The sequence below is a fragment of the Drosophila elegans genome, unplaced genomic scaffold, assembly GCF_018152505.1.
Source record: "Drosophila elegans isolate 14027-0461.03 unplaced genomic scaffold, ASM1815250v1 contig_208, whole genome shotgun sequence".
Lineage (NCBI taxonomy): Eukaryota > Metazoa > Arthropoda > Insecta > Diptera > Drosophilidae > Drosophila > Drosophila elegans.
Window position 1 is genome coordinate 6,768,353 of NW_024545578.1, and position 14,678 is coordinate 6,783,030.

General features: G+C 40.4%; 1 protein-coding gene across 1 annotated transcript; it reads left to right on the plus strand.

Annotated features, from left to right (window-relative positions):
• The first annotated feature begins 10,358 nt into the window (after positions 1-10,358).
• LOC108146417 (chromodomain-helicase-DNA-binding protein Mi-2 homolog) lies at positions 10,359-13,394 on the plus strand. The gene has a single exon (XM_017272420.1). The coding sequence runs from the start codon at positions 10,430-10,432 to the stop codon at positions 13,106-13,108; it is 2,679 nt and encodes an 892-aa protein (XP_017127909.1). The 5' UTR covers positions 10,359-10,429; the 3' UTR covers positions 13,109-13,394.
• Positions 13,395-14,678: the final 1,284 nt, after the last annotated feature.

The window sequence follows — 14,678 nt, forward strand, 5'->3', positions numbered from 1 at the left end:
GCTGTTCGCTGGATTTCCACGACCCTAGCAAACATACACATGCACACACTTACTCACACACATACAAGACTAATGGCCGCTTGTATACGCACATGTACACAGGCATTTTTTAGCATAAAACGATTTTTTGTAATGATTTATTGGCAGTTGATGGATATAAATGGAGGGAGAAATGTTTGCCTGTTGTTATGTGGCAAACAGTTTCGGCTGAAAATTAATGCCAACCAATATGAACGAAAAAAAAATCCAGAACACCAAATACCAGGCGGTTGTCAAACTATGTGAATGAAGATTTTTTGCAATTAATTGTCCTGTCAGTGGCCAGTTGGGAAGATCAAAAGATATGTACTATCAAACAATTATGCAATGGTAAGCATGCAATTTCACTTCTCAATATAAAATGACAATTTTAGTTTTAAATATTTAAAGGTTACAGAATTACAAAATTTTTAATGCTTTATACAGTGCAATATACTTTTCTATTTTCTATGTATGTTAAATTAAATGAAGTCATCAAGTCAATAATATAATTTTTTAAATGATTTTATTGTATGTGCTGTGATTTTCTGCCAACTTAAATGATCTCAAATTAACCAGTTAAATTTTTATTAAATTTTCGGCCACTTTTTTGCTTTGTAAACCATTACAATTTCGTTTTAAGTTTGTTGGGTAAAACTGCAACCGCATAATTTGGCAACATTTTGCGGTTGAACTTTCTCACATCTCGGCACTTTTTCTCCAGTTAATTTTGTGGGTTTTAATTAAAATTTGTTTGCGGCACACAAAGCCTGTCATTTTTGTTGCTTTTCGTCTGGTCTTTTCTAATTAGGGTTGAGTTCCCTGCGCCCAAAAACAAAATCGCATGCCGAGCGCCGACCTTTTAATAATGCCGCTAAAAAAGTGAACGTATATATTTTGACAGACAACCGAAGAAACACGGGCGTCGGCTGCTAATTGAAAAAATACATTTTAATAGCATAATTTCTGCCGCTTGCGGTTAGCATGGACGCCACAGGATGTCTGTAAAAATGTACAGGTAGATGTTGGAGGAAAGTTTTCCACAAACCGGGAAAATCTCCCTTTCATTATTGGTTATCACCTGGAGAAAATCTTAGGGGAAGATGCCAGGCGAAAGTCACGTCTCGACATCAAACACTATTCAAATGAAATTTGTTTTTGATTAGACAATTTCTATGCAAAAATCAACGCCAGGAGTTTAATAAAACAAATTGGTTTTCCTTCGCAAGCCCCCCTCGAATTTCGCTTGTTATTTCTTTTTGCTGCGTACGCTTACAGCTAAATTAAATTAAAAATTCAATGCGATGACATTAGGAGAGCGACAAGATTGAATTCCTCATCTTCAGCTGGAGATTGTCTTCTCATATCGATGATGCAAATGAGCCGAGGGAAGGGGCCATTGGTCAGAGCTGGGAGTGTCCGGAATATATATATACTTGTACATTTAAATCTGTTTCTGACGCCTCGCACAATAAACCGCAGTTTGTTGAGCACCGACTCCGTTTCGAACAGATTGAAATAGCTGGTTTGGAATGGCTACCAAATCATTCTTCAGGTTTGAGGTCTGATGGTTTGTGGCTTTTGGTTAATTCAAGGCTTTGGCATTTGAAGCGAAAGTTTTTCAAAACCTGTGGATATGACAGCTAACTACCAAGCTTGGAAAAGTTTGTGGGGCCTTTACCTATTTGCGAACGATTTTAATCATCAGCTTAAATTGGCTTAATAAAGTGGAAGTGTGGTTTGATTTCAAACGAAATTTAATTGAAGTTGTTTTAAATTAATTCATAATAGTTGTAGCTCTGCAGTCATTGAATAATTCATTTATACTTTTTAGTAGGTTAAGTTTGAAATGATGTTTTAAATTAAAACATTTAATAAGACGTCCTTTCTTAGATTTTACAGTATTGAAGGTGATCTTACAATTCAAAGGCAACCATCATAGGTTTATTAGGTAACCTAGTTCATCTTAGATGCAAAGGTCTTTGAAAGCATTTACTTCCTACCTTCCGTAAACTCCCGATTTGAGTCAAAAGTTACGCACAAGCCGAAAAGTTAAGTGCAGGTAGCAAAATGCTGAAACTCTGACCTAAAAGCCCGAAAAGGTAAAATGTAAATGTAAATGTAAAGGCAGGGATCTTGGCCTTTGTCTTGCAAGTTTTATGAGGCTGCATATGTGAAAAGGAGCTGGAGTTTAGAGTTTCTAGATGCTCCACCATCCTAAGCCTGAACTTCATTAGGGCAAGTGGACATCTTTTAACCTCACCACAGGTTGACCATCTAATAAATTACTAGATAAGTTACACGAGGTACTCTTCTCACCGAAATGTACAAATAAAGTCAAAATAGTCGTTAAAAATAAAAAAATTGCTTATCCAATTTATCAATAAAAATATCAAGCAAACGCAAATAAATAATTTATTTACTCATTTCTTTTTTTTCTAAATACTTCTAAGGCGTACCAAAATAGGTTCCCATCCTATTTTTCTAACAGGTAAGTCTCATTGTTAAAACAACAAATTAAAATATAGGAAATTGTTGTTTTTTTATATATATTAAGAATTCTTTACCTCTAAAAAACAAGTTTTTTCCTCTGAAAGATGATAATTTAGGTTTCACATACACATTTTTAGTATATGGGAATTGTATATATTGTCTTTACACATTTACACGTATGAGTATTGCACCATTTTCATTTGTGTTATTAACGCCAACGGTCAGCTTTGATTGTGCATTTTTTGACTGAAATAGAAGTGGGGCTGGGGCCCGTCAGCAGATGAAGAAGATGTTGTGCACGCAGTTCTGCTGAATTGGGCAAAAGTTTGGGTCTCCTTTCTCCATTACGTGGCGACGCTCGACTCGAACACGAAAGCCACTTGGGCAATTAGAGCCCTGAAAAAGTTTGTCCAGCGGCAACGTCATCATTGTCATCGCCAACATCATTATGGTCGTCGTCATCAGGACAACTGTGAAACTTTCGTCAAGCGTTGGGGAGTCGAAGTTTTCGTCCTTTTCAGCTGCTCGTCCTGCGGTAATTGCGTGCGTATTGTTAGGCGAAGGCATTCGAGATCCCATTTTTGGTGGGTTGTGTGGGAGGGCAAATTGCAGTCGAAACGTGAGACCCTGAGTTCTGTGAATTGCAAGAATAGCAGGTGTAATTTAAGTAAATAAATTATTTTCTGTCGCACTAAGTACAGTCTGGGCTGTGGATTGCTTTGATTTCCGATTTGATGATTGCTATCTTAAAAAATTCGAACTCATTTATCTGCTAAAAATTAAAGGAAAACGTTTATTTCGAATATAAGCACTTAAATGGTTTCCAAGTAAAAAAATCTTATAGAATTAGTTAGTGTATGTCTCGCTTCAATTTTATTATGTTCTCCTAATGGTATATATACCTTATTTTTCTGGAAGGAAAAAGAACTTTGAAGAACTTGTAGACGTGTTAAAATGAATGCAATGATTTACCTTAATACATAGTTCGATTTCCTTTCTCACATGGGATATTAAAAATTTCTTGCTTCGATATCACTTAGCTCAAAGGCGTAACTATGTGTGCATCACACTTATTCAAGCTGTATCCTAGACCCTTGACCCTTTGGATGATGATTGCTCTGATTTTCAATACGCTCGTTGAGCATCCAGTTTATTCCCGGCAACAATATAAAATGCATATCAAGTTCAAATTGAATATCCTCATTTGACGCATGGAGCAGCAAGAAAAACAGCAACAAAAGCACCCTGAAGAGGAACAATGTATGCAATCCATGTTTATGGCAAGTAAAATACACCTTTGTGTGTTGCCTATAAAAAATGCAGCAAAGGAGTGAAAACTCTGAAGGGAAGGGCGAAAGGCAGGAATAAACTGTGGGGTGGAAGAAGTATCCGGGTGAGGAATCCTGCTCAATGTCGGTGCTCTGTGTCCATGTCCTGGCATTAAGCAGTAAAAAATGCAGAAATGAAAAAAACGCCGTGGAGGGGAAACCAGAAGATAGTCAATAGTGGCAATAGTTCTAAAGTAGTACAAGAAACACGGTAAAAGGAGGGGGCAGACGAACGAACAGCAACAAGCCACCACATTATGACAACAATAAAACGAAGAACTGTAATAAGAAATACAAAAACCTTAAAAGAAGACTGACATATGGCCAGGGGAGACTCTAAAGTTTCCGGACCTCTTTTTTTACGTATGTATGTATAAAATGTAAAAAACATGATAAGCTCAATAAATAAATATTTTATAATCCAAGCGTTATGAACAAATATCTATCAATGTTTGTACTTTTTTAAATTTCTCAATTTTTTAAATCCTCATCAATTTGTGTAAATATTTATTGAAATTATATTAACGGAATTTCGTTTTAGGGAAGTAACTACTTCTTGCGGAAAATAATTCATCATATTTAAATGTTTCGATTGCTTGCAATTTATAAGTAAAGTACTATGAACTTTCAGTCAAACCTCGAGACATAACCGATGCTTATGAGCTTACTGCACCAACTTGGCATTACCGGCACTGCCGACAAACAAAGGATACTCCGCCAACACATCCTGCTCGCGCCCCTTCCGCTGCAACGCCCCCTTATATCTTGGCTTTTTACCGATTTTCTGGTTGGCCAACAACAGCAACAACGAGTCATGCAACGTACGAACGAGCGAGCCAGCCACAGAGAGATGAAAAGATAAGCAAAGATTGCGAAAATTGTATTTTCCATTGTGAGACTTTTGTCGAGAGGGCTGGGGGGAGTGGTCCGTGTCTTGGCCAAAGGATGCAGGCGGAAAACAAAAAGAAAATGCCGAAACCGTTTGCTCCACGAGCTTTCAATAGATTTTCGGGTGCGATGGCAACCCTTTTCGGACAACCCTTTTAGAAAGCGGCAGAATAGAAAGTGCACATAGAACATTTTTTTAAATGTTGCCAGGTTCGATATGGACTAATGTCCTCTACCATTTATCATTATTTTAATATTTTTATGAATTCTTATAAATAAAATAAAAATAAATATTTTTAATAAAACAAACAATTTTATATGTGTCAGGAACATCGAAGAAATAATTTAAATAGACTTTTTTAAATACTTAAAAATATTACATTAAATGTTCTTTTGAATAAAAAAATTTTTAAATTTGGGTCAACCCATTTTTTTGCGTGTATATCCTTCTCCATTTCCGTTACACGTCAATGCGCGTGTAAGGAGCATGTAAATATGAAAGGCGAACGACTATAGATGCCAAACTTATGAGCCTGCAATTGTAGTTATATATGGGAGGAATTTACAGCCCAGGGGAAAGTTGAAAAGTGTGGAAAGAGGAGGCGATTCGGTGCGGACTGCTGGGCAGCATAAATCAAAATCAAATTTGAGAGCTGTTTAGTCAAGTGGTTGACTTTGGAATGGGTATATGAATGCGGATGAGGCGGTTGGGGGTCCAGCGGAAACACAGACCCACAAGTGACCAATAAGTGGGTCAGTAGTCAGCACTAAGTGGAATTTCCAACTATTCTGCTGACAACAGATGGCATCCCCACCGCCCCATTCTCCAAAGCCACACCATTGTCTCACCATCCATCAGGTCTTATCAAAAGGAGCCCTGATTGGTTTTTGCTGAACCGGTCTTAAGATAATTAAAAGCCATCAAAATTCAACAGCTTACAATTAAATCAATGGCTGTGCGTCGAGGGCTCCAGCTCAAGTCAAGCCTGATGCTGATGGAAATGAGTTTGAGTTTCGAGTTTTGGGTTTTATTTGGAGATGAGTTCGTGAGTTCTTAAGCCAAGCTAGAATTTATTAACCAATATTTAAGGAAAAGAATTCGATAGTTAAAATATAATTTACATGAAACGTATTTATATTAAGCTAATCAGTTTTAGGATTGCAATGCAAATATAATGGTAAGTATTAGTTTCACAAAAAAAAAAGCATAAGAAAATATTATGATTGATTGAACCTCTATTTTAAATAAAAAGGAATTAAGCTTTTGTTTGGATAAGGTTTTTGTTTAAGAAGCTTGCTTAAATCCCTAAATTCTTGTCATCTCGACACTCAGAGCCCCCATCTCTAAGAATCTTTGGCTAGGATTTGTTTACGCGATGAAAAAATTTGCATTTTATTGGCTTTCGAATCGTTGAAGGGCCTGTAACCCAGGCCTCCGGTGATAAAGGGCCCAAAAAACCTGCCAATGGCAAACAGAGACGGCGACAAAGGAGCAGAAGTACAGAGGGCCAAGATAGACAAGCAATTTGCATTACAAAGTCAATGAAAAATCACTTACTGTTCGAATCGCAATCCGAGGTAAAAGCGGCCAGAGAAAGCCCCAATAAACAAAGTCAGCCAAACGATTTAGATTAAAAATGCTAACTGGCAGAGGGGATAATCCTCAAAGATGAAATATCCGTTTGCATTATTGTGGATCATAAATATGGGGCTAAAGCGGCAGAGGAAAAGCGAAAGTTTTCGCTCACTATTTTTTTGTGATTGGACTAGCCGGAACTGATTGCGAGGGACATGGGAAACCTATTTGAATTTCATTTTCGTATGGAAATTTTCAATGGGTTTTTATGCCGTTCGTTTCGTTTCATTTCGTTTCGTTTGTGAAACGGAAACTAAGCCACACAAATATGCAGGCGAATTGCCTTAGCCTCCGTGCTCTGAGCTCGGAACTGGGAGCTTTCGCCTTGACTTTCATGGCGGAAAAGCCAGCCCGCAATCCGCCCAGCTCCTCATCCGTCCACTGGGAGTCTTCTGGGTTCTTCCCTTCGGTTGGGTTTGGTTTACGAAACAATTGAAACAAGTTTGCAATCAGAGCGCAAACTTTTTGCTGGCCAGCACGCACACACAAACATACAGAGAGAAAAATGATTTTCATATCGATTATGGATTAATCACATGTCTTAATCAGACAAATACATTTGGTCTTTATTCAGTTTAAAGTTTTTATTAAGACGCGTGTTGATTTTATTTCCTTACAAATTATATAGTCCTTGGGAGCTTAATACATTTTTAAAATAGATGGCCAATCCCTTGATTTTTAATTGAAATTTTATTATTATTATGGCCAGCACGCACACACAAACATACAGAGAGAAAAATGATTTTAATATCGATTATGGATTAATCACATGTCTTAATCAGACAAATACATTTGGTTTTTATTCAGTTTAAAGTTTTTATTAAGACGTGTGTTGATTTTATTTCCTTACAAATTATATAGTCCTTGGGAGCTTAATACATTCTTAAAATAGATGGTCAATCCCTTGATTTTTAATTGAAATTTTATTAAAAGATGTCAAATATTTTGTGCTCGGGATATATAATTATTGTTAAGAGTGTAACCTAAAAAAATAAAGAAAAAAATTTTAAATTATAAAGGGATATAAAAAAAATTATGAAAATGATTTAAGAGCATAAAAAAATTGTACAATAATTTGAAAGCAAACAATTTTGGTTCTGTGCAGAGAGCACTAGCGCTTTGATGCTGGCAAACAAGCACTGAGAGATACAGAAACGCGCCAGCAAATTGTGCGGCCGTCAAGGATGCCGGCCAGTGGGCCAATGTACACGATCCAGGGTCCTTTCGCCAGCGTTTGCCTGTAAACAAGTTTAGCCGCGCGCCTAAAAGTATGCAACAAAGGCACAAGTGAGAATCGCTTAATGGACATAGCGAGCTTAAACGAATTGTAAATGCGCTGCAACGAAAACACACTTTAAAAAATCAACTTGTATTAAAAAAAAAAGAAAATTACTTTGTAATTTTTTATGACCATAAGGGTCACGAAAATGTAACAACCATAACAAAATCAGCTTTAATCATATTTGAGCTTAAGTTTTAATAATTACCTAAGATTAATCAAGATAATCAGGATATTCACTTGAATACTTTACTTAATGTTATTTAATAAAAGTTGTTTAAATGTTAGCAGCAAACTTATTAAAAAAGGTGGACAATTTGAGGTGTAAGTATGAAATATGTTATTTATCTGCCTATCTCTTTTATATTTTTATAGCTCTAAAATAATGAACCAATAAAAAATTACCTAATCCTTTAATTTTATACCAACCTCCTCAGACTTCTCCTTCAGCTACGTGTCTCTTCCCAAAAGTTTCCCCATAAAATCACAAAACCCTGTATTTCCACTGAAGATTCCCAGTTTCACAAAGGCTGAGAGTAGCTGCTGTTAGTAGAGGGTGAGTGGTATGATCCAATATCTATAAATCAAAAGGCGTACAAAAACCTCCTTACAATAAGGCTTAATCACAACCAAGTGGGGGAGAACGAAAGAAAGTTTAAGCAGCAATCACGGACAACAAACAGAAACAGAAGATGGAGTTTGAAAAGAGCATTAGAGGATTACCAATGGGGCGCTAGAAAATTGAAACTTAGGCTGGTTAAAGTTGTCCCCCTAGCAAGGGCCATAAAAAGCGTCATTGATTGATGCCAGTGGAATGTAATTGAATGTTTTCTAATTACGCCTCATTAGGATTACAAATCGAACGGCCAAAGTGTTTGGCCTCATAAATATTTAGCTAAATGAAATCGAAAACGAAAATAGGAGCCTCGGCAATTGATTTCGGTGCGCATGTGATTGATTGTCTGCTGGCTGTAATGGGAATCCTTCTCGACGACACCATAAATGTCGTCTGTTGTGTCGCAGTCACACCTCCGCCTGACTGGCTCCCCAGATTGGGGAAGAGATATAGGGTCGTCGCTGCAAGGAGCGCCGCAAACTGGATGAGGGGATAAGGGGATGATGGGATGCAAAAAGCGGTGGCTCCGAGGCATGAACATGACGTATGAAAGTCGTAACAAAACACTTTGATTGATGATTGAAATGTCACGGGGTTGGAATAGTGATGAGACACGATTCATAGCAGCAGTCATATTAAAAGTTAAATGATCTTGAGAACAAGAAGATTTTCCCTTGAAGCTAAATTGCCACAAAAACAATGAAGGGTTCACAGAAATAAAAGTATCAATTTAATGTCAACAAACAGGTATCATTTTTTAAAGAAAATAAATTTAACATTTTCTCTGTCTATTTGAACAACCAGACTAATTTCATAAAGATTTTCATAAAAACGATTATGATTTCTTATCAATTTTGCCTTAGAAAACCCTTATATACAAATATTTGATTTACATACATATATTTAAACAAAAATTTAAAAAGAAAGAATCGACCTGAAAAAAAACTGACAAATATAAGAAAAATGTTTTAAAAAAAATGTATTTTTTTTTAATTTGCCATTAATGTTTGTTCGTATAGGGTTCGATGCTTGCAAATAAATCGCAACCGAGTCACGCAACCATCTCCAATCGGAGCGACCACAAATCGCTGTCCTCGACCGCAAATCCACACCGTTATAACCAAAATGGAGTCCAGGGCCACCCAATGCGCCCCGCCAGCACGCACAGGTGCACATAAGTTCATGATTCCATAATGTCTGTGACATGTGGCCATCAACTGGCCCTCACTTCTTTGTCCACCCACCAGTCGGCCACCCACTTTCACCGACTCTATCGGTGTGTGAGTGCGGTCGGTCAGGTCGGCTGTTACAAGGTTTGAGTTTGAGTTGGAGTTGGAGTTTGAGTTAATCCATTGTCCTCGATGTGGCCGCCGACTGTTGACGGTGTTTCTGTTGTTGGTGGCTTGTCTTTGAAATGTTTCGGCGGTCGCCGGTTCGTTGCTCTGCGGCTGGTTTTTGGTTTTCAGATACACGCATGCTTCGACCCGCGGATCACAACTTTAAATCACTGTTTAAGTTTGATTCAAGTTTCAACTTTACGGCCTTTTAAATCCGTTTGAATCCATCTAGGGAAGATATTTTTTCGAAAATGCAGTGGTGCAGATAATTTCGGCCAGGTTATACATCCATAGCCATATCCAAACTTCTTAAGGATAAACACATTTATGTATGGGAGTGGCCGACTCATTAACCGGATCTAAATTAGGTTCATATTCTTAGTTTCTTCTTAATTACGCCAAAAACTTCTACAGGTACTCCTTTTGAAAATTAGATTTCTGTGAAAAAATTTATGAGCTTAAAAGGGATGGGCTTGGAAAAGAACTAGAAGAGATTATTTAGTTACATCATTAAAACTGCAAGATAAATGGATTCAGAATTACAAGCCAGTGTTTAAACGCAGATTCTTAAAATATATAACTTAAAAACCTTTTCAAAGTGCGATCGATTTTTGAATTTCTGTTAAAAAGATCAAGACTGCTGCAATTTAACAGTGCGGAATACCCCATATGTAATAGTATTTTTTGCAGAACCATATTTTGTGGTTAGTATTTTCCTTGAAGTATTTTTAGAATGGTACTAAAAATTACCTATGTTTGTTTGTGAAATGTTTCTCCAAATGAAAGTATTAATTGAATTGCGCGTAATATTATTTGTCCAAACTGCTTGTGAAAATGTCATCTGATCCCAATTTCGATTCTTCTGTGAAGTCGAATAATGCTAATGATTCCAAGGACAGACGCACGAAGAAAAAAGCCCAAAAGAGCGAATTCCGCGATGGAGAATTCTGCCAGGTTTGCCAGGATGGTGGCAAACTGTTGTGCTGCGATTCCTGTCCCTCAGTTTACCACAGGACCTGCCTAAATCCTCCCCTGCAATCCGTGCCCAAGGGCGCTTGGCACTGCCCACGCTGCACTGCGCCGCCGGGAAAGCTCGAGAAGATCATGTCCTGGCGATGGACCCACCTAGGAGCCAGCACTTCGAAGCGATTGAAGGGACCCAGGGAACGCGAGTTCTTCATCAAGTGGTTAGGCCTATCCCACTGGCGCTGCACTTGGGTGTCCGAGGAGCAGATGCACCTGCACCATGCCCCCAAGATCCGTGCCTACCAGAGGAAGTACGACATGGAGGAGCCACCCAAGTTCGGGGATTTTGAGGGGGAGCTGGCGGATCGCTTCTACAAGAACGGCATAAAGCCGGAGTGGCTTAGGGTCCAGCGCGTGGTCAACCATCGCAAGGAGCCAGAGGGCACCATCAAGTATCTGGTCAAGTGGCAGGAGCTGCCCTACGACAAGGCCACCTGGGAGGAGGAAAACTCTGGCATCCAAGGCCTCAATCAGGCCATCGACGTCTATAAGGATCTTCTAAAAGACAGCCAATCCAGGCGTAAGCACAAGCCCACTACGGACCTCAAGAAGCACTACGAGGAGCAGCCTCTGTTCTTGAAGGGAACTGACCGCCAGCTGCATCCCTTCCAGCTGGAGGGCCTCAACTGGCTGCGCTACAGCTGGGGTCAGGGCATCAACACCATCCTGGCCGACGAGATGGGTCTGGGCAAGACCGTCCAGACCGTGACCTTCCTGTACTCCCTGTTCAAGGAGCGCCACTGCAGCGGACCCTTCCTCGTGGCCGTGCCACTTTCCACGCTCGTCAACTGGGAACGGGAGCTGGAGCTGTGGGCTCCGGACTTCTATTGCCTCACCTATGCCGGCAACATGGAGGCCAGAGCGGTGATACGGAAAAACGAGCTGAACTTCGTGGAGGGCAGCAAGTTCCATGTGCTGTTGACCAGCTACGAAATGATCACCTTGGATGCCACTTACTTAAAAACAGTCAAATGGGCGGCCTTGGTTGTGGACGAGGCCCATCGACTGAAGAGCGACCGGAGCAAGTTCTTCCGGATCCTGAGCGGCTACCAGAGCATTGCCTACAAGCTGCTGCTCACCGGCACACCGCTGCAGAACAATTTGGAGGAGCTGTTCCACCTGCTCAACTTTTTGAGCCCCGACAAGTTCGACGACATGCAGGCGTTTCAGGACGAGTTCACCGATATTTCCAAGGAGGAGCAGGTCAAGCGCCTGCACGAGATTCTGGGGCCGCACATGCTGCGCCGCCTGAAGACGGATGTGCTGAAGAACATGCCCTCCAAGTCGGAGTTCATTGTGCGCGTGGAGCTGTCGGCCATGCAGAAGAAGTTCTACAAGCTCATCCTGACCAGGAACTTCCAGGCCTTGAACTCGAAGTACGGCGGCGGCGGTCGCTCCTGTTCGCTGCTTAACATCATGATGGAGCTGAGGAAGTGCTGCAACCATCCTTACCTCTTTCCCTCGGCTGCCCAGGGGGCCACCAGTTCGGCCAATGGCCTCTACGAGATCAAGTCCCTGACCAAGTCCGCTGGAAAACTGGTGCTACTCTCGAAGATGCTGAAACAGCTGAAGGCGCAAAACCATCGGGTGTTGATCTTCTCGCAGATGACCAAGATGCTGGACATTCTTGAGGATTTTCTCGAGGGAGAGCAGTACCAGTACGAGCGGATTGACGGTGGCACCAGGGGCTCCACGCGTCAGGAGCCCATTGACAGGTTCAATGCGCCCGGTTCGCCGCACTTCGTCTTCCTTCTGAGCACTCGAGCTGGCGGCTTGGGCATCAACTTGGCCACGGCCGACACCGTCATCATCTACGACTCGGACTGGAATCCGCACAACGACATTCAGGCCCTGTCGCGAGCCCATCGCATTGGCCAGGCCAACAAGGTCATGATCTACCGCTTTGTGACACGCAATACGGTGGAGGAGCGCATCATGCAGGTGGCCAAGCACAAGATGATGCTCACCCACCTTGTGGTGCGTCCGGGTGCCAATTTCACGAAGCAGGAGCTCGACGACATCCTCCGCTTCGGGACCGAGGATCTTTTCAAGGAGGACGGCAAGGTGGAGACCATTCACTACGACGAAAAGGCGGTGGCCGAGCTGCTGGACCGCAGCAATCGAGGCATCGAGGAGAAGGAGTCCTGGTCCAACGAGTACCTTTCCTCGTTCAAGGTGGCCTCGTACGCCACCAAGGAAGAGAAGGACGCGGACACAGAACAGAAGGACACGGCCTTCTGGAGCAAACTGTTGGCTGATCACCACCAGCAGGACCAGGAGAACGAGTTAAGCAGCATGGGAAAGGGCAAGCGAGTGCGCAAGCGTGTGAACTACAAGAGTGGCCTTGTTTTGTCTTACAATAACTCGATGGAAGACGAGGACCCCAGTTGGCTGCCACCGGAGGAGAATGAACAGATGGAGGAGGACTCCGAAAACATTCCCCCGTTGCATCCACTGACGGCATTATTGAATGCTAGTAAAAACTAGATCGTTAGACAAGTCAGCTTTTTTTCAAGCTCTCTTCTTGAGCAGCGATATATATATTTATGGTTAAATCTAAAATAATATTTGCTTGATCTAAAAAATGTTATCACTAAGGACAGTTGAAAACTGTTGTTCAGCTTATATCTTTTTCGTTTGGCATACTTCGCCTTATCTTTCGAATAACACATTTTTGTAAAATCCTTGTAATCCATTTTAAAGAACAGTATTAAGAATATTTTGTTATTATCATGTTATTCCAATAAACAAATTAAAGTTCATTAATAATTAAGTGATTAATAATGTTGATCATAAATGTATAGCAAGAGGCAGAATAATAATTAAGATAACCATATTGGCCATATCAAATCAGACACTAGTGTCAAGAGAAATCGATTCTGGCTGCGAACTCTCAGCAAAATGTGTGGCGAAATAATTAAATGTAATTAAATTAAAGACAGTTTATGCGTAAAATTTTATTAAAGCCTTGCTTTCGCAGAAAGCACGAGGCAGAAAAGTCTCAATGCCAGACAAACACAGCGGATACACAGCATCAGATCTGCAGTAAAACATAAATGCATGCCTGTGTGAGGACATCCTTATGTGCGAGTGTATGCGTTCGCAATCAATTTATCATACGCCTGATTTGACTGCCAGAGCCCTGAAGCCGGCCATCAAATGGCCTCGGGCCATGTAAAATTTAAATGCAATGTAATTAAAATGAAATAAAGACCGAAAACAGAGTGCACGCACAGGTGATGACTGCCAGGTGAAAGGATCCCGAGTCCAGGAGATCCCAAAAGTGTCTGGCCTTCCAATTACTTAGGAGCATTCGGTGACCAGCTCATGGATTTAATTCAGCATATTTAATCATCGCACACAATGGGAAAACGACCAAGTCGTTTTCTAGATGACTTCATTTTGATTAAAATTTCTATAATTAAATTTTCGGGCTTGATTCGTTTCCCAAATGATTGTATTTCTTAGCCAGGCTTTTGTAAGGAAAATTTACAAGTAAATATTTTTTAACAACAAGGTTGCAAGTTTAAGTGCTGATTTTACATATTTTAAAATGATTTTCAATTACATGCAACTTGGCTGCTGATTAGGGTAATTAATGGCTTAAAATAGGAGAAAATCATTTTCTCCTAACTAAATTAAATATTAGAATTTAAAATGTTCATTTGCTGTTTGTAATTGTATTTTAAGCGGATCAAAGTTACTACTCATCTTAAAATAAATATCCTGTATCCTATACCTCTGACTTGCATTAAACTCACCTAATTAATTGCTTGTTCTCTTGGCTAATTGGAACGTTATGTCTGCGCCAAAACAATGAACTGACAATTACATAAGCATTAGGTAAACGTAAGCTCCCCCAACCTCCGCAAATCATATCGCCATAGTTTCCAACGTTCTATTCTCGATACCGTTTGCGTGGACGACTGTAATTGACACTTTGGGCCGTCTGAGGAGCTGCACAAAGGACCAAAGACAATTGTCCTGATTAGACAGAGTCCTTCTCAATGGGGCAAGTCTATCCGTCAAGCGAACGCAAGCTCCCCTTTCGCCAAAC

Coding starts and splice junctions, on each gene's coding strand:
- LOC108146417 (XM_017272420.1), top strand. CDS start 10,430: ATGTCATCTGATCCCAATTTCGATTCTTCTGTGAAGTCGAATAATGCT.